The sequence below is a fragment of the Cherax quadricarinatus genome, chromosome 6, assembly GCF_038502225.1.
Source record: "Cherax quadricarinatus isolate ZL_2023a chromosome 6, ASM3850222v1, whole genome shotgun sequence".
In the NCBI taxonomy this organism is placed as follows: domain Eukaryota; kingdom Metazoa; phylum Arthropoda; class Malacostraca; order Decapoda; family Parastacidae; genus Cherax; species Cherax quadricarinatus.
Genome location: NC_091297.1, coordinates 1,877,567 through 1,899,569, shown reverse-complemented (window position 1 = coordinate 1,899,569; position 22,003 = coordinate 1,877,567). Strand labels below are relative to the sequence as shown.

Below are 22,003 nucleotides of genomic sequence, written 5' to 3'. Positions count from 1 at the left end.
GTTTATAAACTAAAGAAGGAGGCAGTTAGGGTAAGATATAAACAACTATTGGAAGAAAGATGGGCTAGTGAGAGTATAGGTAACGAGGTTGAAGAGGTATGGGATACATTTAGAAATGTAGTGTTAGGGTGTTCAGCAGAAGTTTGTGGTTACAGGAAAGTGGGTGCGGGAGGGAAGAAGAGCAAGTGGTGGAATGATTAGGTAAAGAGAGTAGCAAGAAAGTGTCACATATGAGTTTCTCACTATCATTTTCTGGTGGCAATCTTTTTTCATTTGTGAATTTTGAGTCCTTCACTTTTTTGATATTTTTAATATTTTATTACATAATTTATTTTTTTCAACTGACCTGTTTTCAATTTCTGTCATTTACATTACATGGCATTTCACAACATTAAATACAGTTGACCGTCGTTTAACACTGTTTTGTCTTGCACGTTTTGGTCATAGCATGATTGAAGAATTGGGGCATATTTTTGTTTAACACTTCGTAAAATTAGTTGAACATGGTTGCGGGAGGGGGAAAAATTTTGAGCGTATGGTCACCCACAGGGCGGGATGGGCTACTGCCATCCCCTGCCAGGATCAGCCACCCCCACCACCCTCCTAGCCTTCAGTTCGGTTTATACGTGTGTTGGATGAACCTGTGCCAGTAGCTCGATGTGTTTATTTAGATACATATTAATTGCCATATCTTAAATCTGCCAAGCAATCATGGCACCCAGTAGACATACATGTGATGCTGAAAGTTGCAAGAAAATATTTAAGCGTTTAATTCTTAGAATTAACGAAGAAAATAGAGATATTAGACAAGAGATAGCCTGTAGCCGGAATGAAGCGTCATTTTGTACATAAAAAGAATAAGGTAAATATGAGTTTGTGTGATGACTGACTGGCTTACTGACTGACTTGACTGAATGACTGACTTGACTGACTGACTGACTTGACTGACTGACTGACTGACTTGACTGACTTACTAACTTGACTGACTGACTTGTTTGACTGACTGACTTGACTGACTGAATGACTTAAAGTTAAACTTTTTCACTGAAGAGGACCCTGAAACGGTGTCTAGAGCAGCTGATGCCTTACCGTCAATTGTATAATGTACTGTAGGGTAAAATAGAACAGAAACCCCTTACAGAATTTGTGCACACTCCAGTACATCCATCGACTTCAATACTAGAACCTCTACCAACCACCTCAGCCCATTAGGGGCACAGCATAACTCTCCACTCTCTTCACAATCATCCACAAACACCAGCACCCACAATTTAAGGTAAAGAATACTATTATTTCTGTTGCATTTGTAATCTTATGCAGTAAAAACATAATAATAAATCACAACAATGAACTAGAATTACATATTCCTTTTATTTTTGTAAGATCTGGAGGTCTAAAAAAAAGTTGTTTAGCTTTCTGGGGGCTCCCAGAAACGTATCCCTATTTTTCCCATAAATTCTTCAGTTTGTCTAACACAGTTGTGTCTAACATGGCATTTTCAGGAACATAACTACCATGTTACAAGACGGTCTACTGTACTATCATTCATCTCTTACTTCAATTAGTCAATCAGTCCAGGTCTTCTATAAGGATACAGAATTTTTTACTGCTTATGTTGCATAGGATTTTTACATCATCTGTGAACATGCTCACATAGCTCTTAATTATATCAGGCAAGTCATTTACATAATGGATTAGGAACATTATTGAGTCAAGCACATATCCTTGTAACACCAGTGTAGGTTTAGCTGAACAAAAATGCCATCACCTTCCCATGCCAGCTGTTTTGAATCAGCTTTCATCATAAAGTCAGACCAATAACTGCATAAAAAATGAGCAATCAATATAAAGTGGAGGGCAGAAGGGGGTCAATTAAGCCAAAAAGTGGCATGAAGGTCCTAAAACTGATGATTTAGGTCTTCAGATAAGACAGGTACTTATCTGTATGTTTGAAGAATTAAAAACTACAGAAAGTAGTTTTTAATTCTTCAAACAGTAATGTATGGTGTATCATTAACCTTGGCATACTTATTATTAAAAATAAATGCGCATGACTAACCTCAGGCTACCTTGTACCAAGATGCCAATTCTTGCACAAAGAGCATCAGCCTCCTCCATTGAATGGGTTGTTAAAATAGCACTTCTTTCATCCTACAAAAGAAAATGGAAATAGATTTTGAACCATTTATTCAAATTAAAATATTGTTAAAATTCTATGGTATTATAATAAGAACAAAACAAAATATGGAGTCTGATTATGCAATCATAAGAATACTATATGCACCAAGTGTAAGCTTATAACTAAATGTCCATGAACTCAAACCTTGGTTAACACTCCAACTGTGTACTTCTTATACAGTGGAGCCTCAGTTTTCGTATGCCCTAGTTTTCGAGAATAACTATAGTTATTCTCTATAAAATGTATTTTTTGTTAATATTTTTGGGTGTCTGGAATGAATTAATTGGTTTTACATTATTTCTTATGGGAAATATTGCTTCAAGTTTTTGGTGTGGGATTTTCTAGCCTATCCAAATAGCTATCTATCTTCCTTAACTGATCTGTGAATTCCTTACCAGTTACTTATGGTGGTTTGTATACTAGGATAATTACCAAATTCCTATTTTCAACTTTAATGCCTAGAATTTCTACTATATCATTCACAGAGTTCAGCACATCTGTTCAACATAAAGTATCTGTTACACAGTCCTACTCCTCCCTGTGACCTATTAATTCTATCACATCTATACATGTTATCTCTCCGTCCAAAACATCCCTTGTATGTGTTTCTGTAAATGCTCCAAACATGGCATTTGCTTCTGATAGGAGCCCACTGACATAACAAACATTGCACAGTTCCCAAAAAGACCCATTCTCTTGTATCTAGGCCCAAATTTACTGCTCACAGCTTACCTGAGTGAGCTGAGCTCATGGTGTTGTATTGTGGGACCGACCGTGGCTTCAAAGCTGTAGTACAATGGGATTGACACCAAAAGGGTTAAGCACTGCAAACTCAGCTCCTTAACCCTTAACTAAATATTAAAAAACCATAAATGAGAAGTATGCAATTGGCAAGTTTTTTTTTTTTTTTTTTTTTTTTTTAACAAGTCGGCCATCTCCCACCGAGGCAGGGTGACCCAAAAAAGAAAGAAAATCCCCAAAAAGGAAATACTTTCATCATCATTCAACACTTTCACCTCACTCACACATAATCACTGTTTTTGCAGAGGTGCTCAGAATACAACAGTTTAAAAGCATATACGTATAAAGATACACAACACATCCCTCCAAACTGCCAATATCCCAAACCCCTCCAGGACTCAATTCTGGGTATATAAAAATAACCGGTTTCCCTGAATCCCTCCACTAAATATTACTCTGCTCACACTCCAACAGCTCGTCAGGTCCCAAATACCATTCGGCTCCATTCACTCCTATCTAACACGCTCATGCACGCTTGCTGGAAGTCCAAGCCCCTCTCCCACAAAACCTCCTTTACCCCCTCCCTCCAACCTTTTCGAGGACAAGCCCTACCCTGCCTTCCTTCCCCTACAGATTTATATGCTCTCCAAGTCATTCTACTTTGATCCATTCTCTCTAAATGACCAAACCACCTCAACAACCCCTCTTCAGCCCTCTGACTAATACTTTTATTAACTCCACACCTTCTCCTAATTTCCACACTCCGAATTTTCTGCATAATATTCACACCACACATTGCTCTTAGACAGAACATCTCCACTGCCTCCAACTGCCTCCTCGGTGTGGCATTTACAACCCACACTTCACAACCATATAAGAGTGTTGGTACTACTTTACTTTCATACATTCCCTTCTCTGCCTCCATAGATAACATTTTTTGTCTCTACATATACCTCAACGAACCACTCACCATTTTTCCCTCATCAATTCTATGATTAACCTCATCCCTCATAAATCCATCCACTGACACATCAACTCCCAAATATCTGAAAACATTCACTTCTTCCATACTCCTCCTTCCCAATTTGATATCCAATTTTTCTTTATCTAAATCATCTTACTCTTTTCTATGTTCACTTTCAACTTTCTACCTTTACACACACTTCCAAACTCATCCACTAACCTTTGCAATTTTTCTTTAGAATCTCCCATAAGCACAGTATCATCAGCAAAAAGTAACTGTCAATTCCCATTTTGTATTTGAGTCCCCATAATTTAATCCCACCCCTCTCCCTAACACCCTAGCATTTACTTCTTGTACAACCTCATCTATAAATATATTAAACAACAATGGTGACATTACACATCCCTGTCTAAGACCTACTTTTACCGGGAAACAGTCTCCCTCTCTTCTACACACCCTAACCTGAGCCTCACTATCCTCATAAACACTCTTTACAGCATTTAGTAACTTACCACTTATTCCATATTACTTGTAACATCTGCCATATTGCTCCCCTATGCACTCTATCATATGCCTTTTCTAAATCCATAAATGCAATAAAAACTTCCCTACCTTTATCTAAATACTGTTCACATATATGCTTCAATGTAAACACTTGATCTACACATCTCCTACCCACTCTAAAACCTCCTTGCTCATCTGCAATCCTACACTCTGTCTTACCTCTAATTCTTTCAATAATAACCCTACCATACACTTTTCCTGGTATACTCAGTAAACTTATTCCTCTCTAATTTTTACAATCTCTTTTGTCCCCCTTCCCTTTATATAAAAGGACTATACATGCTCTCTGCCAATCCCTAGGTACCTTCCTCTCTTTCATTCATTTATTAAACAAAAATACCAACCACTCCAACACTATATCCCCCCCTGCTTTTAACATTTCTGTCATGATCCCGTCAGTTCCAGCTGCTTTACCCCCTTTCATTCTACGTAATGCCTCACGTACCTCCCCCACACTTACATCCTGCTGTTCTTCACTCCTACAAGATGGTATAAATCCCTGGCCAGTGCATGAAATTACCACCTCCCTTTCTTCGTCGACATTTAACCCTTTGACTGTCGAAGGGCCCAATCCTGAAGTGTCTCCTGGTGTCGCAAAATATTCGAAAAAAAAAAATTATTCTTTCTTATGAAAATGTTAAGATTATTTTTCTGATTGTTTTAGTCCCAAAAAAAAAAATTTCCCATCAGTACTTACCGAGATATAGAGGCATGAAGTTTGCAGAAAATGAGCCGCGTATGGCAACAGCGGCGACTGCCGCTCACCCGGTAAACTTTAGTTTACTTGTATTTGAAGGTTTGTTGTTTTTTTCACTATTTTATTTTTTCACATAACTTATGTGGCCTGTGAGACCAAAGTAAGGTGCAATGTACACATATACACTCGTTGTATACAACACAATAAGCACACAAACATAATTATTAATATATTGTCTACAAAACTTGTTTACAAAAACAAACAATACAAAAAATTGTTTATTACTATTGTTCTATAATATATATACCAATATACAGTCACTGAACATACTCCTAGAAGTTCTGCAGCTTGTGGAACTCTGTGAAACATGGTGTCATACACAGTGGTGTTTTACACTCTCACACATAAAACATGGTGTCATACACAGTGGTGTTTTACACTCTCACACATAAAACATGGTGTCATACACAGTGGTGTTTTACACTCTCACACATAAAACATGGTGTCATACACAGTGGTGTTTTACACTCTCACACATAAAACATGGTGTCATACACAGTGGTGTTTTACACTCTCACACATAAAACATGGTGCCATACACAATGGTGTTTTACACTCCTCACACATAAAACATGGTGTCATACACAGTGGTGTTTTACACTCTCACACATAAAACATGGTGTCATACACAATGGTGTTTTACACTCTCACACATAAAATCAGTGTGTGTGCATTTTTGTTGAATTTTTTTTTTATGTGCAAAGACAAAACACCTCGTCTGAGCAGCTTTCTTCAAAGTATTAGCAGGCAGTTGTGTTATGTAGTTATCCTAGGTAAATGGTCGTGTGTCATCATTCCTTCCTAATTTCCTTCATTCCTTTCCTACCTGGAGGCTACCTGGAGGGCATTCCACCTCTCTTCCCACATTCCTTCATCTGTCCTTCATTACTTTTTTCCTTCCTTTCATCTAGTCCTTCCTTCATTCCTGCCTTCCCTTCTTGCTTCTGGTTTCTATAATATATATACACATATATAGTCACTAGATACTTTCATAAAACTCCTATTATCACCCTTCAGCAAGCTTGTCTTGTGTGCGAGTGTGTGGCTTATAATTGTTTTGAGTCAGGAGTCGGCAGCTGTCAAAGTGACATATTGTCTCATTAGTCACTCCCCCTACCGCCTGTCAAAACAATGGGGTTGGATGCTGCTTCCCCCTCCATTCTATCTAATTATCTTTCTCCCTCATTCTATCTCTTTCAATCTGTCTCTCTTTCTCTCTCTCTGTCTATCTCTGTCTCACAGGTATACATAAATACAACTATACATAGTGTAAATTACCTAGGATAACCCCAAAAATCCAGACAAAGTGCTATACTCTGCTTGAAGATGTGAGTAAACGTGATGATGACACAGTCTTGTGGCTCTCTCTGAGACAGAGCTAGACGGATAGACAGGGAGTTTGGCAGACAGACAAATAGACAGACAGACAAATGTTTGTTCGTCGTCATCTCCTCCTCCTCCTCCTCCTTCTCCTCCTCCTCCTCCTCCTCCTCCTTCTCCTCCTCCTCCTTCTTCTCCTTCTCCTCCTCCTCCTCCTGGCTCTTGACAGATGGACAGCTGCCCCCCTCCCTCCACCCTCGTTTACGCTCATCAAAGGTCAGCTCTTATCAGATGTTATCTCCCCTTATCTTGTCACTGTCATGGGGTGAACTGTTTTCATGCCTCAAGGGAACATATTATTACATATTATTATTATTAAGTATTAGGTATTATTATTATTCTTATTCTTCTTCTTATTCTTCTTCTTCTTCTTCTTCTTCTTCTTCTTCTTCTTCTTCCTCCTCCTTCCACCTTCCTCCTCCTCCCTCCCTTCTTCCTCCTCCTCCCTCCTTCTTCTTCCTCCCTCCCTCCTTCCTCCTCCTCCCTCCCACCTCCTTCTTTCTCCTCCCTCCTTCTTCCTCCTCCCTCCTTCTTCCTCCTCCCTCCTTCCTCCTCCTCCCTCCTTCCTCCTCCTCCCTCCTTCCTTCCTCTTCCTCCTTCCTTCCTCCTCCTCCTTCCTTCCTCCTCCTCTTCTTCCTCCTCCTCTTCTTCCTCCTCCTCTTCTTCCTCCTCCTCTTCCTCCTCCTCCTCCTCCTCCACCTCCTCCATTGCTTTTGGTCTCAAACTCCTGGAAATCATGAAACTGATCTTCATTGACACTTCCATCTGTGTTAGAGCATCACTTGGGAAGAGAAGAGTCCCAGATTTGCAGGGAAGTCACATATTTCTTACCGCTAGACATGCTGAAAAAGGACGACTGAAATGGTATTCCCACAATGCACCACTGGCTCCCCGATTTTTTTTATATGGTGCACACTGACCATGGAGACCCATTCTCTCACATGTGGGCCTACCAGCTTTCTCCTGCTTGATTTGAAGCCACTAGAATTTATGCGTATAGATACGTCAAACACGGTATCTCCTATGACGTACATATACGACCGCGACAGTCAAAGGGTTAAAAGTTCCTCAAAATATTCTCGCCATCTACCCAATACCTCCATTTCCCCATCCACTAGCTCCCCTACTCTGTTTTTAACTGACAAATCCATTTGTTCCCTAGGCTTTCTTAACTTGTTTAAGTCGCTCCAAATTTTTTTCTTATTTTCATTAAAATTTCTTGACAGTGCCTCTCCCACTCTATTATCTGCTCTCCTTTTGCACTCTCTCACCACTCTCTTCACCCTTATAATTTTTTTTTTTTAACAAACCAGCTGTATCCCACCAAGGCAGGGTGGCCCAAAAAGAAAAATGAAAGTTTCTCTTTTTAAATTTAGTAATTTATACAGGAGAAGGGGTTACTAGGCCCTTTCTCCTGGCATTTTAGTCGCCTCTTACAACACGCATGGCTTACGGAGGAAGAATTCTGTTCCACTTTCCCATGGAAAACCCTTATAAATATTTTAAGAAAACTGCAAGTCATGTCAAAACTATAACTCTCTTGAAAAACTGATGTTACAAAATTTAGTATATACTATACCAACCTTAAAAGATGCAAGAATTGAATTCCACAAAAAACGTTTGGACTTGGGGTCTAATCCTGTTGAAGGCTCATCCAGGAGTACGACTTTAGGATGACCTAAAAATTAAAACCATAATATGCAATTAGAAACTGGGTTTTCTCAATGCTCTTATGATTAATATTATCTTCAGACCATCTTGCTCCTGAGCAGTGCTGAGAATGCCATCAGGATTAAGCTGATCACTGAATTACACTTATACCTTGCACATTTATTTTTATTTAGTGAACAATGTCAGACTTTGTATGAACATTAAAACTGTAGTACGTATATGGTGTAGTTCTTGTTAGCCGAGAGAATTTTTTTTCCTTCTAAAGCCACCATAATTTGCAGCAAATTATACAATAAAATTATTGATTTGCTTATGTAGTGAGTGTGTAGCTAATGATGTAGTTAAAACTCCAAGCATCTACACTTCACAAAATATGCTCTATTTAGGTAGAACCTGGACATGCAAATTCTTGACAGCTGGGTCTGACAAATCAGTCTCAAATTCCAGACACACATACAACAAATTTCTAAGTGGGCATACTATCAAAGATATGGTACTATGTTCCACAATCAGATCTCCTTGCACTGTAAGTTCACTCATCTACCCTTATCTAAGATATGGAATTTGTGCATGGGGATCAACAACATTAAATCACCTAAGGCCACTAATAACCCAGCAAAAGGCTGCAATCAGAATGATAACAAATTCCCACTCCTGACAGCATACTCCACCAATATTCAGAAGTCTAAAACTGCTCATAGTTAAGAACATCCATACTTATTCATGTGCCTACTACATACATAGAACACTACACTCAAACATAAACCCACCACTCAAACTTCTCCTCACCAACCTTAACAGGACACACGACCACAACACAAGACACAGATCTCTTTTTGATGGACCCCGTGTCTATATCTCACTGTGTAAAAACTCTATACACATAAAGGGCCCCAAAATTTGAAACCCATTACCAGTAAATATTTAAGTAACTAGGTCTGAACACCAGTTTAAGGCTCTTCTCAAAAACCACCTACTCACCCTAAACTAAATGCTCAATACTCAATATTTAACTTTACCAAAAAATTATCCATATCTTGAACTTCAAATCCAGATGCCCAAAGTTCATACATTATTAATCCTACTTTGTAGTATAAATACCTACCCAAAACAATACTGTCTTACACCCAATTGTAGCATCCTCATACTGTAAACTACTTTCAACAACTCACAATGTTATATTCCCATAATTTAATTTCTATATTCATTATTGAAACTACTGTAATTAAAGTAAAACTACTGTCTGCTATAAACAAAGGAGATGTATAACTTAAACAAACTATGATCAATTTCTTTAGTATTAACCCTTAAACGGTCCAAACAGATCAACATTCAAATTCGTAGTGCTACAAAAGTAATCTCCTTTTTGAACATTAAAATGGTATAAAATACCGACAGATTGTTAGGTAAGACACATATGCAACAGTTAGGTATCTTTATTTCGATACCTAAAGATACCTAACTGTTGCATATGTGTCTTACCTAACAGATCTCCTTTTTTTTTGCATATTTTCAAATATAACAAAAAAAAATGTAGATAAAAGTTTTTTTTACACGTTTTCAAATGTAAAACAAAAAAGAAGATCTACATTTTTTTACATACTTTCAGATGTTGAAAAAACGTATATGTACATTTGGACCATTTAAGGGTTAAGTAGTATGTAAGCCATTAAATTAAGTCTGCCCATAATGCCTAGGCATGATAGTGGCTCTCTTTGCACTGCAACTCATTATTGTAATTTCATAATCTCAATGTAACCTTGCAAAGAAATAAACTTTGTTTGTTTAAAACCATTTGTCATTGCCTTATTAATCTTTTAATATAGTATCTTTATTTACTACAGGTACATGTACAAGGTATACAGGCCTAGCTGACATCAATGACATACAACTACATGTATATAGAAAGCCGCTTGTTATGCTGAGCATTTTGGGCAAATTAGGTCAGTGTTCCAGGATGCGACCCACACCAGTCGACTAACACCCAGGCACCCATTTTACTGATAGGTGAACATAGACAACAGGTGTAAAGAAACACGCCCAATGTTTCTACCCTGGCTGGGGATCGAACCCAGACCCTCGCTGTGTGAAGCGAGAGCTTTAGCCACCAGGCCACCAGTTAGTCTTAAGTCTGCCCAAAATGCTCTACATATTAAGGGGCTTTTGGCATGCATACCTAAATGTAATTCACCTTAGTACAAACATTGTATCATGCTGAAATAAATTATCTTTATCTTTAATTAATGGCCTTTGAGAGACAGCAGTAACTTCTTAATTACTGAAGGCATTATGAATTCTACTGCAGGTAATTAAGTCTGTTTCAGTATATTTGTGTCAGTTTTGGGTTTCAGTAAGAACCCAGAGAAATTAGCTCTTCAACAAACCAAGTTGTTTTTAAAGAGAGTAAAGACTAGATAAGTTGCCCAGAAATATGATCATTTGAACATGAGCTAGTTCAATCTAATCAGCTAATTAGATTTTTATATATCAAAAGGAAATTATTGTCTCTTTAAGTAAATGAAACTTTGGGAAGAAACAAGCGAGTTTAGAACTTACCTATCATGCTGATGATATAGCTCAACTTGCGTTTTGTGCCTCCTGAGCAATTTTTGCTCTTTTTCTTTCTATGTTCCTCTATTTCCAGGCCTTTTAGGTATGTATTGATTAGGCTGTAAATTTACATACACTTTAATGTTTGATGCTTAACAACAAGAGTAAACTAGCACTTTAGCATAAAATAAACCATCTGAGGGAATTTGAAGCTTGAGTTAACATACTCTAGCTTGTAACTGTGTAAAAAATAAGTACTAAATCAATGCTATGTTGAGCTGCATAAATAATTTCAGTACGAATACAACTCGACCAAGACGCGTCAGAACCTGCAAGCTATGATCAAGTAACAAGCTCAACAAGTAAAAAATTAAAATACAGTAGACCTTCATATTACACGGATTTATTTGGCACGTTATGGTTATCACACCAGTGAAAAATTGTGGCATAATTTTATACACTTCGTAAAATTAACAACTTGGTTTGGTTTGTGGGAGGGGAAAAATTTGTTTGGAAACAGGACAAGATAGTCCTTCAATATGACACTGATATCAACTCTACGACTTTTTTATCTATCACAATTCATCTAATAAGACATAACAAACAATATTAACAATATAGAAACACGACATATACTCTAGAATGAATAAAATACATCATTAAGTATGTCACGAGTGTTGCTGTGTTGTTGTTGTTGGGTGTATAAGGGCCACTGAGAATATAAGCCGTACATATTGGTGGTGGAGGCGGCAGCAGAAGCGGTAGACACTAGAGATGGTAGTGTTGTCAGTCGTCCTATATAACTCCAACAATATTGGAGGAGTAAGGTTCGTGCTGTCCTTTTTCTATCGATTAATCACTTAACTTACTTGCTACACTGTTAATGCTACACTTTATCACTGGCTGGCGCTATAGCCTTTAGCGACTCATGCTGCTTTAGCATCGTACATATCATAGAATCACTGAAGGAGGTATATTCTCTCCTCTCTCTTCCTCCTCCGCTTTGGTACTCTGCTACGATTTCTTTCTTGAATTTTATAGTTTTTCTCACCTTTACAAAATGGCTGGCACTAGTACAATATTTTACAATGTTTTCATGTGTTTTATGATTGTTCATGGTTCAACAGGTTAAGGAAGCAATATTGATAAGCTAAGTAAATTCTATTATTATATTTCCCTACAATATATTTGTGCACCAAACATTCGCGAGGTTCTTGATCCCCTAACCCTCACGAATGTGGAGGGAGACCTGTATATCATGTTTCTCTGTTAATTATATTGTTTATCATGTCATATTAGATAAATTGTGATAGAGAAATAAGCCGTAGAGTTGTTATATTGAAATATTCTGCCCTGCCGCTGGGACGGATTAATGGCATTTCAATTAATTTAAATGAGGAAAATTGATTTGATATACGAGCAAACTGAGTTACGAGCTAGGTCATGGAACGGATTAAACTCGTAAGTCAAGGTCCCACTGTATATACATTATGTATTATATTGGTCTCACAGGCCACAAAAGTTACTTGAAAAAATAAAATATTAGAAAAGGAAAAAATAGAATGCAAGTAAAAATAATATTACCAAGTGAGTGGCAGTCGCCGATGTTGCCAACAGCAGTTCACTTTCTGTCAACTTCACGCCTCTATACCTCGTTAAGTACTGATCACAATTTTTTATTTGTTTTATAAGACTTACACAATTGTTTGTAAGATTTTGGTAAGAAAATTTTTTTTTTTTTTGAAAATTCTTCAACACTGAGAACAAGTTTGCAAGCAAGAGTCTCGACAATGAAAGGGTTAATTGAATAGGTCTAAGGGTTAAATGATAGGTCTCAAAGTGGGAGAAATTACTGTTGCAAAAGTGCTCTATTGCCTTCAACTTTGTTTCTGTGTAATGGCATAAGCATTGCATTAATTTTTTTAGTTCTATCATGATTAATTTTAGAAAAATATTCTCTACCATTTTAAAAGATCAGATTATTTTTTTTATCAAAAAATTGTGACAAGAGAAGAAGCACTTCATTTAGAAGCCTTTGACAAATAAAGGTTCAAAAATTTCAATAACATTCTCATGCCCAAAATGTCTAGGCATGCCTGTGACTTTCTTCATAATTTTTTTTTTTTCAACAAGTCGGCCGTCTCCCACCGAGGCAGGGTGACCCAAAAAAGAAAGAAAATCCCCAAAAAGAAAATACTTTCATCATCATTCAACACTTTCATCTCACTCATACATAATCACTGTTTTTGCAGAGGTGCTCAATTTTTTTTTTTTTATGTTAATGCCCAGGGTTTATTACCTGGACCTCAGCAATGAGAGTCACTACATTTTCATTTTCATGCTAGAGCCATATACCTTTGGTGAGTTCTGAGTTTTTCTACTCCCAGAGCCTGTCATTGGGCCAGGCTTGTCTGGTGCATGCCTGGTCAACAAGACTGCTGCTGCTGGTGGCCCGCTGACCTACATATCCATCACAGCCTGGGTGATCTGTCATCTCCACATACACTGACTGTTCTAAATCGCTTGACAGTATAGGATATATGGCTGTTTTTTCACAGAGAATAATTCAAGGTTATTTACTGAGAGTTGACCAATATTTTCACACCAGTTATATTCAATTCTCACACACTGCTACTATGTCTGCCTTGTCATTTGTTGTTTCTGATTCTTAAAGTCCTTTTTAAACTATCAAAAAATTTATACTCCCCTCATCCCATTATTGTGTGATAATATTGTATATTTCGTAAACACAAAAAAATTATTTTGGTTGGTCATTGGATATGCAGATGTTCCAGAAATTAAGAGACAGACTCAGATGTTCATGGCCTACCAATTTTCCACATGGTGATAGACTAAACAAACTCAGATTAATGATCAGTACATCAAAGTTAGCTTAACACAACTAACTTGGTTTCTAAACTGGATAAAAAGTTTGTGTGCTAGTGATTATTATTCTGCCTTATCAAAGAAAGTGGGCAGTCTAAACAGCATACTGTAAATTATTTAGATGAGCTAAAGGGAATTTATAGCCTAAAATAAAGCATGCTTGGACACTACATAAATACACTAAGGTCAAGATGAGGATAAGCGGGCACTAACCATATACAGTGGACCCCCGCTTAATGATCACCTCCCAATGCGACCAATTATGTAAGTGTATTTATGTAAATGCGTTTGTACGTGTATGTTTGGGGGTCTGAAATGGACTAATCTACTTCACAATATTCCTTATGGGAACAAATTCGGTCAGTACTGGCACCTAAACATACTTCTGGAATGAAAAAATATCGTTAACCGGGGGTCCACTGTATATATTTTAACACTTTCATGTTGCTGTATATTATTATCATTGGATATTCAGACTTTAGTCTAAGAGCCTAAACCTATTACAGTATGTACTGTTACATTCCTTTCAATAAGGATATGTTGTGAAGATATTTGAACTAAAACAAATATTTGTTAAAATTTACACAAAAACAAGAGTATGTAATATCTTACAGTTTCACTTGGTCTTTCTGAATTCCTCGCACCTCTGCATAACACTCAATATGCTCAGCAACTGTTGTGTTCTTCCAAAGTGCATCATGCTGAGGGCAATAGCCCATTGCCTTAAAAACAATGGACATGCTGGATGCCACATTTTCACCACAAATTTGTACCTTGGGGAAAGTAAATGAAATCAGAAATACAGTGGTCCTTGAGTTACAATAATTCTGAGTTATGATTTACCATCATAAAACAATTTGGTTTTGAGTTGCAAATAAAAATTTGAGAGACAATACGTATACGATGGTCTGGCAAGTTTGGATGGGCCTCAGACCAGAGACAAGACAGGGTGACGAAAATGATTTAAATGGAGTGATGGTGGAGGGTGTGTTGGAGGTGTGTCGAAGGGAGGGAGGGAGGGAGGGAGACCATATATATATCAGATGCAGATAATGGAAGACAGTGACAGCAAGTGTTAATATTAAGTCAACAATCCTTTACAAACCTGTCTGTCTGTCTGTCTACCTTCTTCCCTCCCTTCCCACCCTGCCTGCCTGCCTCCCCACCTTGCCTCCCTGCCATCCTCCCTTCCTTACCACTCTGCCTGCCTTCTCCTCCAACCTGCCTGCCTGCCTCCCTCCCTCAGCCCTCACCACCCTGCCTGCTTGCCTCCCCACCCTGCTGGCCTGCCTGCCTGCCTTCCTCCCTCGCCACCCTGCCTACTTCCCCACCCTGCCTACCTCCCCACTCTGCCTGTCTGCCTCCTCTGCCCTGTTCTACCTACCCTGCTCTATCCTGCTACTTTGTCTGGGCATAAGCCTATGAAAATATAGGTTTATTCTGCTGCTGGGTACCAATGCCTCTGGATATTTCAACCTACAACCTATGCTTGTTTGTCACAGAAAATACCAATGTTTTTAAACAAGAAAAAGAATTCAAGGGAAGGTTGGGTGTGTACTGGCGTCTGGAAATGAATTACTGTAAAACTATGTACGTGTTTTGGGGTATAAGTTACAATATTTTGGAGATACAATGTGTCTTCTGGAACAAGATAATAACTTAACTCAAGGGACCATTATACACTCTACAAAAAAATTTACTGATTATAAATATATGCTCCTAGGTAGTAGGGTGGTAGACAGCAACCACCCAGAGAGGTACTACCATCCTGAAAAGTGAGTGTGAAATGGAAACCTGTATTGTAATTGTTTTACATGATACACTAGGTTTCCACTTATACAGCAGGTTAGGTTCCAGGCTACCGCCAGAAAGCAGACATCACTGGAGAGCAGAACGCCATTTTTTCCACTTATAAATGATATAAGTTATAAATGATATAAGTTTTTCTTTTTCGGGCCACCCTGCCTTGGTGGGAATCGGCCGGTGTGATAATAAAAAAATAAAAATAAATGATATAACTACCAGATAACAAGTTTACAATAACATATATTAAGTTAACAATAGAATTAGGCATTAAAAAAATAAAAAGTAAAATACATACACAGTACATTCATTATTTTTTATTTTATTTTATTATCACACCGGCCGATTCCCACCAAGGCAGGGTGGCCCGAAAAAGAAAAACTTTCACCATCATTCACTCCATCACTGTCTTGCCAGAAGGGTGCTTTACACTACAGTTTTTAAACTGCAACATTAACACCCCTCCTTCAGAGTGCAGGCACTGTACTTCCCATCTCCAGGACTCAAGTCCGGCCCGCCGGTTTCCCTGAATCCCTTCATAAATGTTACCTTGCTCACACTCCAACAGCACGTCAAGTATTAAAAACCATTTGTCTCCATTCACTCCTATCAAACACGCTCACGCATGCCTGCTGTAAGTCCAAGCCCCTCGCACACAAAACCTCCTTTACCCCCTCCCTCCAACCCTTCCTAGGCCGACCCCTACCCCGCCTTCCTTCCACTACAGACTGATACACTCTTGAAGTCATTCTGTTTCGCTCCATTCTCTCTACATGTCCGAACCACCTCAACAACCCTTCCTCAGCCCTCTGGACAACAGTTTTGGTAATCCCGCACCTCCTCCTAACTTCCAAACTACGAATTCTCTGCATTATATTCACACCACACATTGCCCTCAGACATGACATCTCCACTGCCTCCAGCCTTCTCCTCGCTGCAACATTCATCACCCACGCTTCACACCCATATAAGAGCGTTGGTAAAACTATACTCTCATACATTCCCCTCTTTGCCTCCAAGGACAAAGTTCTTTGTCTCCACAGACTCCTAAGTGCACCACTCACTCTTTTTCCCTCATCAATTCTATGATTCACCTCATCTTTCATAGACCCATCCGCTGACACGTCCACTCCCAAATATCTGAATACATTCACCTCCTCCATACTCTCTCCCTCCAATCTGATATTCAATCTTTCATCACCTAATCTTTTTGTTATCCTCATAACCTTACTCTTTCCTGTATTCACCTTTAATTTTCTTCTTTTGCACACCCTACCAAATTCATCCACCAATCTCTGCAACTTCTCTTCAGAATCTCCCAAGAGCACAGTGTCATCAGCAAAGAGCAGCTGTGACAACTCCCACTTTGTGTGTGATTCTTTATCTTTTAACTCCACGCCTCTTGCCAAGACCCTCACATTTACTTCTCTTACAACCCCATCTATAAATATATTAAACAACCACGGTGACATCACACATCCTTGTCTAAGGCCTACTTTTACTGGGAAAAAATTTCCTTCTTTCCTACATACTCTAACTTGAGCCTCACTATCCTCGTAAAAACTCTTCACTGCTTTCAGTAACCTACCTCCTACACCATACACTTGCAACATCTGCCACATTGCCCCCCTATCCACCCTGTCATATGCCTTTTCCAAATCCATAAATGCCACAAAGACCTCTTTAGCCTTATCTAAATACTGTTCACTTATATGTTTCACTGTAAACACCTGGTCCACACACCCCCTACCTTTCCTAAAGCCTCCTTGTTCATCTGCTATCCTATTCTCCGTCTTACTCTTAATTCTTTCAATTATAACTCTACCATACACTTTACCAGGTACACTCAACAGACTTATCCCCCTATAATTTTTGCACTCTCTTTTATCCCCTTTGCCTTTATACAAAGGAACTATGCATGCTCTCTGCCAATCCCTAGGTACCTTACCCTCTTCCATACATTTATTAAATAATTGCACCAACCACTCCAAAACTATATCCCCACCTGCTTTTAACATTTCTATCTTTATCCCATCAATCCCGGCTGCCTTACCCCCTTTCATTTTGCCTACTGCCTCACGAACTTCCCCCACACTCACAACTGGCTCTTCCTCACTCCTACAAGATGTTATTCCTCCTTGCCCTATACACGAAATCACAGCTTCCCTATCTTCATCAACATTTAACAATTCCTCAAAATATTCCTTCCATCTTCCCAATACCTCTAACTCTCCATTTAATAACTCTCCTCTCCTATTTTTAACTGACAAATCCATTTGTTCTCTAGGCTTTCTTAACTTGTTAATCTCACTCCAAAACTTTTTCTTATTTTCAACAAAATTTGTTGATAACATCTCACCCACTCTCTCATTTGCTCTCTTTTTACATTGCTTCACCACCTTAAAATATTTGTAGTCTTAATGTAGGGTGAGAGTTGAGTCGTATTTATTGTAAGAGGGCAGGTGCGGAAGGTATGGCCACCCTACCCACATGTTATGTACATTTAAAGCACCCTAGAGTGATAGAATGCATATACAGTACACTCATTATTTACCTTAAAATATTTGTAGTTTTAATGTGGGGTGAGAGGTGAGTTGTATTTATTTTAAGAGGTCAGGTGTGATAGGTATGGCCACCCCACCCACATGTAATATACACTTAAAGCGTCCTAGAGCAATAAAATGCATATACTGTACACTCATTACTTACCTTAATATATCTGTGGTCTTAATGTAGGGTGAGAAGTAAACAAGATAAAACGAATAAATGAGAGATAGAACGAGTAAATGAGAGAAGACAGAGACGCAATGTAAACAAACGCGTCTAGTTATGGTTCATACACTTTCATTTCCATGTTTGTAAGTGAATTTTCATTCAGGAACAGGTACACATAACCTGGAGTTTACCTGGAGAGAGTTCGGGGGTCAACGCCCCCGTGGCCCGGTCTGTGACCAGGCCTCCTGGTGGATCAGAGCCTGATCAACCAGGCTGTTGCTGCTGGCTGCACGCAAACCAACGTACGAGCCACAGCCCGGCTGGTCAGGAACCGACTTTAGGTGCTTGTCCAGTGCCAGCTTGAAGACTGCCAGGGGTCTGTTGGTAATCCCCCTTATGTATGCTGGGAGGCAGTTGAACAGTCTCGGGCCCCTGACACTTATTGTATGGTCTCTTAACGTGCTAGTGACACCCCTGCTTTTCATTGGGGGGATGTTGCATCGTCTGCCAAGTCTTTTGCTTTTGTAGTGAGTGATTTTCGTGTGCAAGTTCGGTACTAGTCCCTCTAGGATTTTCCAGGTGTATATAATCATGTATCTCTCCCGCCTGCGTTCCAGGGAATACAGGTTTAGGAACCTCAAGCGCTCCCAGTAATTGAGGTGTTTTATCTCCATTATGCGCGCCGTGAAGGTTCTCTCTACATTTTCTAGGTCAGCAATTTCACCTGCCTTGAAAGGTGCTGTTAGTGTGCAGCAATATTCCAGCCTAGATAGAACAAGTGACCTGAAGAGTGTCATCATGGGCTTGGCCTCCCTAGTTTTGAAGGTTCTCATTATCCTCCTGTCATTTTTCTAGCAGATGCGATTGATACAATGTTATGGTCCTTGAAGGTGAGATCCTCCGACATGATCACTCCCAGGTCTTTGACGTTGGTGTTTCGCTCTATTTTGTGGCCAGAATTTGTTTTGTACTCTGATGAAGATTTAATTTCCTCGTGTTTACCATATCTGAGTAATTGAAATTTCTCATCGTTGAACTTCATATTGTTTTCTGCAGCCCACTGAAAGATTTGGTTGATGTCCACCTGGAGCCTTGCAGTGTGTGCAATGGAAGACACTGTCATGCAGATTCGGGTGTCATCTGCAAAGGAAGACACGGTGCTGTGGCTGACATCCTTGTCTATGTCGGATATGAGGATGAGGAACAAGATGGGAGCGAGTACTGTGCCTTGTGGAACAGAGCTTTTCACTGTAGCTGCCTCGGACTTTACTCTGTTGACGACTACTCTCTGTGTTCTGTTAGTGAGGAAATTATAGATCCATCGACCGACTTTTCCTGTTATTCCTTTAGGACGCATTTTGTGCGCTATTTCGCCATGGTCACACTTGTCGAAGGCTTTTGCAAAGTCTGTATATATTACATCTGCATTCTTTTTGTCTTCTAGTGCATTTAGGACCTTGTCGTAGTGATCTAATAGTTGAGACAGACAGGAGCGACCTGTTCTAAACCCATGTTGCCCTGGGTTGTGTAACTGATGGGTTTCTAGATGGGTGGTGATCTTGCTTCTTAGGACCCTTTCAAAGATTTTTATGATATGGGATGTTAGTGCTATCGGTCTGTAGTTCTTTGCTGTTGCTTTACTGCCCCCTTTGTGGAGTGGGGCTATGTCTGTTGTTTTTAGTAACTGTGGGATGACCCCCGTGTCCATGCTCCCTCTCCATAGGATGGAAAAGGCTCATGCTAGGGGCTTCTTGCAGTTCTTGATGAACACGGAGTTCCATGAGTCTGGCCCTGGGGCAGAGTGCATGGGCATGTCATTTATCGCCTGTTCGAAGTCATTTGGCGTCAGGATAACAGGATAACAGTTACATAGATTATCATACATAGCAGCATATCAGCATATGTGTAGATTACCTAGGATAACCCAAAGAAGTCAGAGTGAACTATTTCCATGTTTGTGAAGCTTATACCATAATACAAACACCTTACGTTGTGTACAAGTTGTCTCCATATTAGTACAGTAGAGTAAATAAAGAGCAACACTCCCATTCTCATCTAACACACCATTTTCAGAAGGAATGAATCTCTGAGTGAAGGTATACAAAAGGAATAATTTTCTCCAGTTACCCCAGTAATACTTTTGTGTACACATTTTTTTTGGTACTGAACTAGAGAAAATGTTATTCTTTCTGACACTCTGACAAGGCGACTGAAAAAAATCTCATATTTATGTTAATCTGTTCTACTGTGGGGTGTATTTATCATGTTTATATGTTATGTCGCATGTTTATTATATAATTTTGAAAAAATATCAAAGATAAATGAAAATGTTTATATTAATGTACCATACAACATTCAATGCGCCTCAGAGTGATTATTTTTGCGTTTATCATCATCATTAATATGGCGTTTTCAAGATTAATCAGACACTCTTAGTGATTTAAACGTGTACCTGTATGACTGGAGTCACATGACACAGTTACTGTGATGACTGGAGTCACGTGACACAGTTAATGTGAACTGTGACAACTGGAGTCACATGACACAGGTACTGTGAAATGTGATGGAGTCACATGACACAGTTACTGTGAACTGTGATGACTGGAGTCACATGACACAGTTATTGTGATGACTGGAGTCATGTGACATAGTTACTGTGAACTGTGCCAACTGGAGTCACATGACACAGTTACTGTGATGACTGGAGTCACGTGACATAGTTACTTTGATGACTGGAGTCACATGACACAGTATGATGACTGGAGTCACATGACACAGTGTGATGACTGGAGTCACATGACACAGTTACTGTGATGACTGGAGTCCAATGACACAGTTACTGTGATGAATGAAGTCACATGACAGTTACTGTGATGACTGGAGTCATACAACACAGTTACTGTGATGACTGGAGTCACATGACACAGTTACTGTGATGACTGGAGTTACATGACACAGTTACTGTGAACTGTGATGACTATGAATTATGTGACTATGAATTCAGGATGGAAGGCCTGGGGACATGATTAATGAACAGGGGAAATACTGTTTTAGTACTAGGAATGTCTACAATGTTTATTATGGACTGGATTTTTACACTGGCATTTTTAAATTTTTTGTGTAAAATCGGCCAAGTTACAAACATCTGTGCACTTTATAGGATATTTGTAATAGTTGAATGGCTGATTTCTTGTGCTCAATCAATAGAACAGAAGGCATAGAGAAATAGTAGCTAAAAATCTGGTTGATGGAGCAAAGGAATTAGCATAAAATAGGACTCAAAGTGGGCCAAATTGCTCATATATAAATTGAATTGAGACTGATAACTTTGCACCTGCATAATTCTGTAAGTTTTCCATCAAAGTTTATACTTTTAGCATCGCCTTCAGAAACAAGATTCTCTGCCATTTTAGAAGAATTTTTTTTTTTAAAGTGGACACTGAAAGAAATAGTAATTTTGGGGGTCTGGACAGTGATGGAAAACTGACTTAGTTTACACTCTATTAATATGGATAGAGCTTTAAAGTAACAATCACATCCACTTACTTTCCCCTTTGTAGGTTTCTCCTCAGCTGTCATAATGCGCAAACTAGTGGTTTTTCCAGCTCCATTAGGACCCAGAAGTCCAAACACTTGTCCAGGCTTTACTTCTAGAGACAAACTTTTCAAAGCAACAAACTTTCCTCCTGCCTTCTTTTTGCATGGATTATCATGTTTTCCCTCCTCCTTCTTGAACTCTTTTCCAAGGTCCTTGAAAAATAATACAAAAATATCAAAACATAACTTCTTTCTT

The 22,003-nt window shown here is 39.0% G+C and overlaps 1 protein-coding gene across 8 annotated transcripts in view; it reads right to left on the bottom strand.

Moving 5' to 3' along the window:
* Positions 1–22,003, bottom strand: part of LOC128692060 (cholesterol transporter ABCA5) — a 408,467-nt gene that overhangs the window by 14,132 nt on the left and 372,332 nt on the right. For all 8 annotated transcript variants that reach the window (XM_070079720.1, XM_070079724.1, XM_070079709.1 and 5 more), the window contains 5 exons: positions 21,757–21,960; positions 14,305–14,465; positions 10,813–10,925; positions 8,169–8,263; positions 2,060–2,151 (listed from right to left, as the gene is read on the bottom strand). In XM_070079720.1, coding sequence (XP_069935821.1) covers positions 2,060–2,151; positions 8,169–8,263; positions 10,813–10,925; positions 14,305–14,465; positions 21,757–21,960 — 665 coding nt within the window. The remainder of the gene's footprint in view (positions 1–2,059; positions 2,152–8,168; positions 8,264–10,812; positions 10,926–14,304; positions 14,466–21,756; positions 21,961–22,003) is intronic.